At 37.7% G+C, this 12,284-nt stretch overlaps 1 protein-coding gene across 4 annotated transcripts in view; it reads right to left on the reverse strand.

Moving 5' to 3' along the window:
- Positions 1-12,284, reverse strand: part of PXDNL (peroxidasin like) — a 420,511-nt gene that overhangs the window by 256,508 nt on the left and 151,719 nt on the right. For all 4 annotated transcript variants that reach the window (XM_043601047.1, XM_043601046.1, XM_043601048.1 and 1 more), the window contains exon 2: positions 7,228-7,299. In XM_043601047.1, the coding sequence (XP_043456982.1) occupies positions 7,228-7,299 (72 nt within the window). The remainder of the gene's footprint in view (positions 1-7,227; positions 7,300-12,284) is intronic.

Consider the following 12,284-nt stretch of genomic DNA (forward strand, 5'->3'; position numbering starts at 1 on the left):
GGCATAAAGTTGTTCATACTAATCTCTCCTTGTCTGTCTAAATGACTATAGGATGTGAATGATGACCTCTTTTCCATTCCTGATATTGTTAAGTTGTGCCTCTTCTCTCTTTAGTTGTTTACTCTAACTACCAGCTCTCATATAATTGATTTAAAAGACAAAATGACTTTGGGCATTTCTACAGAGCAAGTTTTCGCTTGTGAAAATTATCATTTATATATGTTTCATTGATCTCTGGGTTTCTTGTTTAATTTATTTTCTTCTATCTTTGGTTTGTTTTCTGTTCTTTTTCTAGCTTCTTGAGATGGATGTTTAACAATTTATTTATTTATTTTTTTTTGCTTTTCTAAAAATTTTTTTTTTTCAACATTTATTTATTTTTGGGACAGAGAGAGACAGAGCATGAATGGCGGAGGGGCAGAGAGAGAGGGAGACACAGAATCGGAAACAGGCTCCAGGCTCTGAGCCATCAGCCCAGAGCCCGACGCGGGGCTCGAACTCACGGACCGCGAGATCGTGACCTGGCTGAAGTCGGACGCTTAACCGACTGTGCCACCCAGGCGCCCCTTTTTTTGCTTTTCTAAAACATGCATTTAAGCCTATGAATTTCCCTCTAAGCTTTCCTATAGCTGTATATTTCAGGTTTTCATGTTTCCTATTTTCATTTTTACTGAGTTCAAAACATATTTTCTTTTTTTTTTTTTTACTTTTATTTTAACCAAGAGTTATTTAGAAGAGTATTGCTTAATCTCCAAACTATTGGTATTTTCTAGATGAACTGGATTTTTAGTTGAATTTTGCTTAAATTCACTATAATCAAGGCACATATTTTATATGATTGTAATGCTTTCAAATATGTTGAAACTTGCTTTACGACACAGAATATGGTCATTTTTATAAATGTTTCATGTGCACCTGAAAAGAATATTTATTTTACAGTTGTGTACAGTGTCTCATACATGTTAGGTAAATTTGGTTAGTTATCTGTTAACAGCTTTTATATACTTATTCATTTTTGTCCTTTAGTGAAGTTTTTAAAAAATCCTACATACACATGGCTATTTCTATTTTTCCTTTTATATCTGTTAATTTTAGCTTTATAAATTTTATAGGTACACACAGTTTTTGTATTATATTTTCCTGTTGAATTGGCCTTTTATCCAGGATGAAATCTACTCTGTTAGATATTAGTATAATAAAAACTGCTTTCTTTGGTAGGCTTCAACTTCTGACCTTTATGTGCCCTTATATTTGTTTCTTTGGAATAAAATATAGTTGAGTTTACTTCCTTTTTTAATCCAGTCTGACAAAAAATTTAGTCAAAAATTTCATTAAAAAATTTAATTCATTTATGTTATATGCAATCACTGATGTATTTGTGTTTAAATACACCATCTTTCAATTTCTTTTTTTTTAGGTTTGTTTATTTATTTTGAGAGTCACCGAGAGTGTGAGAGGAAGAAGGGCAGAAAGAGAGAGAAAGAGACAGAATCCCAAGCAGACTCCATGCTATCAGCACAGAGCCCAATGCAGGGCTCGATATCATGAACCATGATATCATGACCTAAGCCAAAAGGCAAGAGCCAGATGCTTAACTGACTGAGCCACCCAGGTGCCCCATTTCTCTCTTTCTCATGTCTGCTCTTTGTTCCTTTTGCCTTTCTTGCCTTCTTTGGCTTAATCAAATACTTTTTATTATTTGAATTGTCTTATTAACAATTGTCTAATTGTCTAATTAACAATTAATTGTCTAATTAACAATTAATCTCTTATTAACTTAAGTATACATTCCTTATTATTCTTGTAGTGGTTGCCCCAGAAATTACGACAGATATACTGACCTAATTTTTTTTTAATTTTTTTTTTTTTACGTTTTTATTTATTTTTGAGACAGAGAGAGACAGAGCATGAACAGGGGAGGGGAAGAGAGAGAGGAAGACACAGAATCCGAAGCAGGCTCCAGGCTCTGAGCAGTCAGCCCAGAGCCCGACCTGGGGCTCGAACTCACAGACCTCGAGATCACGACCTGAGCCGAAGTCAGAGGCTTAACCGACCGAGCCACCCAGGCGCCCCTATACTGACCTAATTAAAGCCTACCTTTAATTGATAATTTTAGCACTTTCTTAACAAAGAAAACATCTGAAAGCACTATAATTGCACTTAACCTCCTCCTACATCTTGTGCTATTGTCATGATGCCTTTTAATTCTACATATGTTAAATGCACATTACTATGAGAAATAAACAATTTAAAGTTAGTCAAAGGTTTTACCCTTTATGTGCTCTTCATTGCTTCCTACACTTGCATTTCCACTTTGGATCCTTCTCTTTTTGCCTGAGGGGAAAAACAATTTGCAGGCCTACTGACTGCAAATTATCTCAGCTTTTATGTGTCTGCAAATGTCTTTTTTTTTTTTTTTACCTTCATTGTTAAAGGCCAGTTTCCCTGTGAATAGAATTCAAGTCTTTCCATTTTTTTTTTCAGCAAAATGCCTTTCCATTGTTTTTAACTTTCACCATTTCCATGGTTATTTCTTGGAAGATAATATACATTTACCTAGAACTATTTTTTAAATGACCCCTTTGTTTTTGGTTTTCAGCATATACTACAATGTGACTGAGTGTAGTTCTCTGTGTATTCAGCCTACATGTATCATAAGGCTTCTTGAATCTGTGGGTTGGTGTCTTTTGTTCCGGGGGAACACTGATGTTTAAAATCTCTTCAAATACTGCCTCTGTCCTATTTTCTTTATCATCTCTGTCTGTGACTCCAATTACATATAGATATTTTTGTCATGTCCTGGTCTTTTCCTCTCTTTCTTGTGTTTTCCATCTTTTTTTTCCCCCAAGGTCCTTCTATCTGGGTAATTTTTAATGGCCTGTCTTTCAGGATGCTGATTCTCCCTTCTGCCATATTCTCATCTATGACTAAAGCAAGCTACTCAACCCCCAAATGCAATGATCTGTTTAGTTCTAAGAAAACAGAATAATTTCCTCCTTTTGGTGAAAATTTCTTTCAGTTAATATACTCCTTTAAATATGTCAATCCTAGTTATTTTAAGCTCTGTGTTTTGTAACTTCAAAATCTTAAACAAACGTAGCATTTTTAGCTATATGCTTTTTCTTTTGGTTTTCCTGGCATGCCTGGACACCTTTCACTGAGTGCCAGACATGATGTGTGAAAAATGGTAGAGGGTTTGGATCATTTTATACTTTTCCAGAGAAGGAGCGATTTGTTTTTAGGAGGCAGCAGAATACAGATGACCTTCACCAAGTCTAGGATGGTCCAGTGCTTCTAGGGCATAGCTCTTCAGGGGCACAAAATTAAAACCAGGGGTATTTATCAGGTGCTTTTTTCTGTGATGGGTCCTAAAGTCTTACTTTTATTTCTCGGGTATCTTGAAATGGCCCAAATCTCTGATCAGCTTTGATTAGTCTCAGGAGTTGCTTTCTCCTTGGCCTCTTGGTAACCTCTCCCCTATACGTTTGACTTCTTTTTTTTTTTTAATTTTTTTTTCAACGTTTTTTATTTATTTTTGGGACAGAGAGAGACAGAGCATGAACGGGGGAGGGGCAGAAAGAGAGGGAGACACAGAATCGGAAACAGGCTCCAGGCTCTGAGCCATCAGCCCAGAGCCCGACGCGGGGCTCGAACCCACAGACTGCGAGATCGTGACCTGGCTGAAGTCGGACACTTAACCGACTGCGCCACCCAGGCGCCCCAACGTTTGTCTTCTAAGTCAGCAAGTGCCTCCATTGAAATGGCTGGCAAAATGTTCACCTCACTACTGGGCAGCTGCCTTCTCTCAGGCGTCCCGGCCCTCTAGTGCTGGTTGTCACAGTGGTCTTCAATTGCAGCCTTTCTCTTCCCAGTCCGGTGAGACCCCCATGAAATCTAGGCTACTGCTTGTCTCCTCTTCATCCCCAGGCCCTGCATCTTGAATTGGCAAATGACCAGACAAGGAAAAGTCGCACCGAAGGTCTGAGTCAGCTCAGCCAGCCTCCTATCTTTCCCAGATGTTAGGTTCTCGAGTCCTGGCTGCCTTGGTTATCTCTCAGACTTTCAAAGAGTTCCTTTTTGCGTTTTATTCGTACCTTTGAGATTTTTTTTTTTTAATCTGGATCATTCATATGATACTAGCTAGACTGGCATAAACCCATATGTTGTTACTTTTTCATCATAAAAAAAAGCAAGTTACAATGTAAACAAGCTACAGAGAGATCCAACCAACATCTTATTAGTAATAATTGATGGAAAGCCAAATCTTGTCCACAGGTTTCTATTATCCCAGAAATGAATGCCTTGTTTTAAATTCTCCTGCATACCTCCAACTAGAAAACTATGCTGATACTTACTGCAGGAAATTTTGTTCCCTTGCTACATCACAGAATAGTCATAAAAACAAATCAAACATCTTAACTAAAGTTATGGCTACTTACAGAGTAAAACCCTTGGCAAACCATTAAACATCAATCCTTCAAAGTCTTGAGAGGGAAAAAACAACAACATTATTACACCAGATTTTTAAATAAAAGCAAATAAATGAAATAGTGACTGCTGATTCATCAACACGGTAAAAAGCTCTCATAAAACGAAGCATAGTGAAGATTTCACATTACATAAAACATAAAATCAGACTTCATAATTATATCTTATTTGAGAAATATTTTAAACATTGAGGTTTTCTTACAAAATCTGGTAGTTTGGTTGTTTAAACACACACACACACAACAAGGAACTCAGTAATTACACCAGCTAAAAGGTTTACTTTTTCCTCACTTCCATGAACATACTTGTAAGTCTAACTCTGTTGGGTCCTCAGAACTCATTGAGCAATTGGGTCTTTATCACACTGGCCCCGCACAAGTTCTCTCCAATCCCAGAGTCTTTCAGTGCCCCATTTCTGACCTCACTTCTTTCTCTCTTGCACAACTTACTATTTAAGTAACCCATCATCTGTCATTTCAGCCTTCCTGAAAGCGATCATGTATAAGAAACCACTGGCTAACCAGCAGTTAATCAATCAAAGCGTGTGTGAATCCTGACTCTGCCCCTTTCTAGATGTGTGAATGTGGGTAAATGACATCACACTTATAAGCCTCAGTGTCCTCATCTGTAAAACAGAAATAACATCCACCATACAGGGCTGCAGCAGGGAATGGAACTAATGTACACAAGGCAAAGTATTCAATGTAATTAACACCACAAGTGATCGCTGTTCCAGTTTTGTTGTTAATAAAAGTATTTAGACACAAATTAATAAGTATGGCTTCTACTAAATGAGGAGGTGGACTGTTCATTAATAATTACAGTATTGTGTACTATAACTCCAAAATGTGGCCCAACAGTGATAGAGATCATTTTGCTACACTCCTCAAAAACCTTTTAAAGTGGCAACTACATTGAAAGAAGAGGTTTGATAACATTTGGTAACATTAACAATCTGATAAATTAATAATATCTTTGCTCTTCTATCACCTCCATATCTCAGTAGATAATGGCGGAAGGCTTCAATGAGGATACTCCCCAAGTGTCAGACCCCCTGGAGATATTAGTTAAGATGCAAATCTTTGGGTCCCTCCTGAAAAAGTGTTAAATGAGAAATCTTTGAGGGAGAGGGAGTCTTCATGTCCACAAGCTCTCTAGGAAACTTTTTTTACATATTTTGGTTTGAGAACAACTGCTTTATTGTTAAGTAAGGAATAACCCTTGTAGTCCTTACTTCCTTATGCTCTTACATCACCCCAAACAGAATTATCGTGATAAAGTATGTGTATTCAGGCATCAGTAATTGGAAAGAAGCCAGGTGGGAAAAGCACAAGTATAAAGTCATAATCTCAACCCTAAAGTTAGAAGGACTAGCTTGGCTGTAATACAGCGATAAATCCAGCCAAGCTGAAAACACTGTTAACTTGATTATGAAAATATTATGTCAAGAAGACTAACATACCCATGTAGTTCTAACGACACAAATAGTCTTAACTTCTACTGATTTCACCCTCTGGATTAAGTGCAGCATAAGTAAATTTTAAATATAGAGCACTGTTAGTACCTGTAAGCCCCCAGCATCACCTCTCCTAACATCTACTCTCTTCTATTACAGCAGTTGTCAATTTTTATTACATACGTTTTTATAGTTGGGTCTTTCTTTACTAACAGTCCATAAGGTCAGACCATCTGCTATACCATAGCAGGGTCCTGTGTATTTTAGTCTGGATCGAAAGCCAGCAAACTGGTAAGCTGGTCGCAGATATAAATATCTGTTGAGTGAAAAAAATACGGGTAATACACATTGAAATATTTTATTAGAGCTTAGCCATGAAGTTGTAACTTTTCCTCTAAATACATGATTTATATATATATATATATATATTTATTTTGTATATACATATAAATATATATAGTATATATACATATACATATATATACATATACATATATATACATGTTATATATGTATATATACATACATGTATTATATATACATATATTATACATTATATATATATATATATATATATATATATTTTTTTTTTTTTTTTTTTTTTTTTTAAGCATAGACGAGAGACCAGACCCAGGCCTGGTCCTGTTTTTTTTTAATGTTTATTTATTTATTTTTGAGAGAGAGAGCACAAGTGAGAAAGGGTCAGAGAGAGAGAGAGACAAACAGACACAGAATCTGAAGCAGGCTCCAGGCTCTGAGCTATAAGCACAGAGTCCAACGTGGGGCTTGAGCTCACGAACCTTGAGATCAGGACCTGAGCCGAAGTTGGAGGCTTGACTGACTGAGCCACCCAGGTGCCCCTAAATACATGATTTTAAAAATATTCAGAGTATTACAAACAAGAAGATGATCCAGTAGCATGTTGGTGAAAGCCAGAACTTTGGAGTCACGAGGTCATGAATTTTAATTCCATGTCTATTGCTTTGGATAGGGGACCCACAGACAAATTGTTTCACTACTCTCTCAGTTTCTTTGTCCATGAAGCTTTTCTAAACAAACAGAATACAAAGGACAATTAGATGAGTAGGAATATCTCCCAGATTCAGAAGGTAACAAAAACATAAGCAGTGGAAAGAAGCAGAGAATCTCTGATTATAAGAGTGCTAGCGAAACTTAATTCCCATCCATTCTGTTCTTTACTCTCAAAATGACTTTTCATGGCAAATTGCAATCCAACTAGCTCGTAATTTTACAAGTCTCACAGATAAGCGATAAGTACTCACAGAGTGTTCAAATTCTTAAGTTTCTTGAAGACACTCCCAGGAACTTCTCGTATTCTGTTAAACCTCAAGTCTCTGGGAACATAAAAAGGAGGAAGAAGATTATAATATGCACATTCCAGTGGTGTTATTATTTCCAGAATCTTGAAAATGAATTCTCCCTTTATAACCAAACACGGCACTTAAAGACCAAACCTAAGGCAGAATTAGGTACATTAGGCACTGATCAGTAGGGAAGTCTGTTGTTTCTGGCGACTTATGCATATCAGTGTGTATGCTAGTCCAAAGGTGCCGGGCAAGTGCAGCCAGTTACAGGGCTCTTCCCAGTGTTGAAGGCAGTTACCGCATTTCCTTTAGGTCATATTCCTATGACACAAAAACAAATTCTGTATATGGCAACATGCCAATTGAGCATAAGTACTTTGGAAAACATCGACAGATCAGATGTCACTTATCAACTCAACGTAACACCATTACGCGGGTTTAGGCAAAGTTATGAAACAGTTAACTTTTCTTCATAGTCCAGGAGTATGACAGCCTTCTACGGAAGTATTAAACCAAGTCAACAAAACAATTAGTTTAAGAGAGACAACCAGCATTCTCTTTCATCAGTTAATATATCGCTTTATGCAGCATGTAAATTATTGAGTGCCAAGTACGTGTCGCATACTGTGTTAAGTAACAAGGACACAAAATACGTGGTTCCTACCGAGCAGGCACAGATGGGCCGAGGATGACAACCCGATAATTACATTACTTAGTATCTGAAGTATTGGTGGTCTGACAGAGCAACAAACAAAATGCTATGCACAGGAAGCCAACTTAAGGTACTGGTCTGCCTAGACCCACTCCCTGTGGAGGTGTCAACCAGGTGCCCTTCAGGAGGGTGTTTAAGGCCAGCCAACTGAAATCACCATCTCCTCGGACACCGTTTCTCCTGTGGGAAGCAGAGGACTCAGAATAAAGCAAGTTGGGGGCATTCAGGAGTGTCGCCTGGTGCTGAAGAAAAGAGAGTTATGCTCTTTGGGATCGGAGATTATGAACAAGGAGCACCTAGGGCTATTAGCGCCCAGACCAGCCAGAGACAAATCAGCCCAAAATGTGGGAGAAGAAAACAAAGCTATGCATCCAGCTATTCCCGAGACCAAATTTGCCTCCTTATTTTTTTGGTATCTAGGCAAGAAGCTGTCATTTGGTTAAGTTTATTTGAGCTGGTTTATATCACTCATGTAGGGAGCACAGTAGAAAGATGAAATAATTTGTTTGGAAGTGTGAGACCCAAGGGAAATCATAGCCGAAAGCTTTTACAGAGTATTAGTGTGTCAGGAAAACAAACAATCAGAAAGGAAGGAAGGAAGGAAGGAAGGAAGGAAGGAAGGAAGGAAGGAAGGAAGGAAGGAAGAATCTACTTCACCTCAATTAATTTCTCAAAATAAAATTCTTCACCACCATAAAAAGTAGTTCTATTTTAGAATACTTGATATAAAAATCTTTATAAAATTACCTCTTAAATCCTATCATTTTATGTTTCTCTTGAGTTGATGTCGGAAGAATATGTACAATTTTTTTTAACTTTATTTACTTTGAAAGAAAGAGAAAGAGAGAGGATGAGTTGGGTAGGGGCAGAGAGAGATGGGGAGAGAATTCCGAGGCGGGGCTCCATCCCATGAACCGTGAGATCATGACCTGAGCCAAAATCAAGAGTTGGACACTTAACTGACTGACCCAGGCACCCCTATGTACAATTTTATAGGAGCTGTTTCAGTTAAATCCTGACACCAAGAAAGAAAAAATATGTGTGACATTTTTAAAAACACTTTCAATTAAAATAACTCATTGTGAATACACCTCTTTGTAAGATGGAACACAATGCTTAAATATCATACGTTGTTATTTGATGTGTCTGCTCTATATTTTTAAAAGAAGCTTTATAAATGATGTGAAATACTCACTATAAACACATAAGAGATAAAGTTATATAAATGCAATTACCCTAGACCCATTGGTTTCCCTTCAAAACAGGAACTTTAAATTACAGAAAGGACTGTCCTCTCACACCAAACCATAAATCCTAATAGTACTCCCAAATTGAGCTTCTAACAATACAAGAAAGGAGTAAATATAAAAGGGTAAATCATTTTCCTTTTTTGGGGCTTTGAACATTTTTACAAATTCAGAACAGTACAAATAAGAAAAGAATCATCTTTATTGCCCGTACTTAGAATCAACAGCTGTTTTCACTTGATATCGTTGGCTCTACTCATAATTCCACACATTTTTATTTTGATTACCCAAATCATATGTAAAAATATATTACGGGCAAAGTAAAAGTCTCTTTGAAGCACTATCTTAATTTTAGCTATGTCTCCTTCTTCCCACACGTAACCTCTCTTCTGAGCGTGATGCTCCTTTTCAGACACACACACATATATAGGTATGTGAATAAATATAAGGTAAAATGTATACATATAAAAATATGAAAATAAACATAGGTAAATATAAAATATTTAGTGCTTTTAAATTTACAAAAATGTATCAAATTTTTTATAGTTTTTATTTTTATTATTATTATTTTAATGTTTATTTTATTGTTGAGACAGAGACAGAGCGAGAGCAGGGGAGGGGCAGAGAGAGAGGGAGACACACAATCTGAAGCAGGTTCCAGGCTCCGAGCGGTCAGCACACAGCCTGATGCGGGGCTCGAACTCACAAACTGCGAGATCATGACCTGAGCCGAAGTCGGACGCCCAGCCGACTGAGCCCCCCAGGCGCCTCAAATTTTTATAGTTTTTAAAACTCTCTTTTTCTCCCTCAACTGCATCTTTTCTAGATATTTACACATAAAGACCTAGATATTTATCCCTAACTGTCCTATAATACATCATCATGTCATTTCACAGTTCATTTATGTATTCTCTTACTAACAGCCATTTTGACTGTTTTCAAATTCTCACAATATTTACAAACAATATTTCTTTTTTTTAGGTTTTTTTTTTGTTTCTTTGTGTTTTTTTTTTGGGGGGGGGGAAGAGGGGGAGGGGCAAAGAGAAAAGGAGAGAGAATCCCAAGCAGGCTCAGGGCTGTCAGTGCAGAGCCCCACGTGGGGCCCAATCTCATCAACCGTGAGATCATGACTTGAACCGAAATCAAGAGTCAGATGTTTAAAGGACTGAGCCACCTAGGCGCCCCCTACAAACAATATTTCAATAAACATTCATACATGTCTCCCTGTGCACGTGAAAAAATGTTTCCCTGGAACGTATTTAGAATAGGATTGCTAGATCATAGGGTATACACAATGATACCAATTCCCAATTTATTTTCACTTAGATGCCATAGCAGTAATATAAGTAATTAAAAATAACGATAAAAGATGTTTGAACTAATCACCAAAATGCAAACCTAACTTTTCACTGGCTTGATTTGAAAGTCAAGGTGCTAGATGTGTTGGCTACCAAAATCCCTCCAGTCTTCACTAGCAAACAAAACTAAGGTCTCCTGCCACAAGAATTGTGTGGCGAGGTGTCCGCTGTCCCAAGGGTTACTCGGGGAAGCGTGAGATACACCACCCACAGTTCTCACCGCTCAGGCAGCCACAGGAAACCTCTTCCAGAGGAGCAAAGCACACTCAGAGCCCCAAGGATTTTCTCCACATTCACTTGAATTCCCATGAGACATATTCAAATGCACCAAAGTTAACATGTTCACACCTGTCGTTCTTTGCTAGTATATTCTACTACATAAACTTGTATAATTAGGTATGTTATAAACTAAAATTCTAAGCAAAGACTTCCCTTGATAATTTTAATTGTTGCATTTTAAGATTGCTTACGGGGCATTGCACAATGAATTGCTTAAAGTAATATTTACCACATTTTTTAATGAAATTATACTAGAAGATCATTTGAATTTAAATGATCACCAAATTTGGATTATTCTGCTCTCTGGGTAAATAAATTTATCCAAAAACATAATTCATCTTCCCATACTGCCTCTACTTTGTTCAAGACGGGTCACTACAATTTCACCCACACAAAATTTGTCCTTTATATAAAACTCCCCTTAGCATAACATGTGGCATATTTTCACCATTTGCATAGAGTAAAAGTTGAATTATTATATATCCTGCACAATTTATCCCTTTATGATATATGTAATATTGATTAAATAATATTCAAAAAATAATCATTACTTAGCCCAATTTTCCTCCCATTTATTGTTCACTGCAATTCAATTTAGAAGCAATTCTAGGAAATGCACCAGTATGAAAGCTGAGCACATGTGCTTCCTGGCAGTGGTTAAACATGAGTCTGTCTGTCTGTCTCCCTGGCCCACCCCCGGCTCAAGCTGCTAAGGCTGGGAAGAAAGGTTTCATGATTTTTATGGTGAGAGATTTGGAATCCATGTTTCTAACCAACGAGAGACGGGTTTTAGTTCAAATTCAGTCCAGAAGATTCTTCTTCAAAAAGAGTTTTAAACGATTCTGCATCGTAGACAGCGGGCAGAGAACAAGCATGGACAGACAGCAACGTGAACTAGCCTCAAACAGATTAGCATAGCTCAAAATCCTGCTATTTAGTTCCTCCCGGGAATGAGGGGCACCACGCTCCCGTCAGCACCCATTACACACCCTCCGGGCAGGTTAGATGGAGTTCTACTGTGTCAGTGTGTGGAAAAGTCCAGAGAAAGACCTCACGGAGGGACAGTGAAGCCAGACCTGGTGCAGATCCCAAGGTTCCCAGTATATTTTATAAATGCCAAACACAGGGCATATTTTCTGTAAACGCTAAACAAGTAGGCCTTTAAACACAAAAAATAAAATTGGAATTGCCCACAGATGGTGGTCTAGTTGAAATCCTAAGATGAATGTGATGCTCTTGGAAAACACCATTAGACTGAATGCATAGGTCATCAGGAGACAAAATCAAAGTCTAAATTTGAGTTCCTTCTTGAAGGTGAGACCCAGGCTACACAGCTCTTCTGGTGCCGTCGTGGTGAGGGCCCTCCTAACAGTTGCCCGGGCTGGAGATGGTCTTTGGCTTTATCACAGCGGATGCCTG

This window comes from Prionailurus bengalensis, chromosome F2 (genome assembly GCF_016509475.1).
Source record: "Prionailurus bengalensis isolate Pbe53 chromosome F2, Fcat_Pben_1.1_paternal_pri, whole genome shotgun sequence".
NCBI lineage: Eukaryota > Metazoa > Chordata > Mammalia > Carnivora > Felidae > Prionailurus > Prionailurus bengalensis.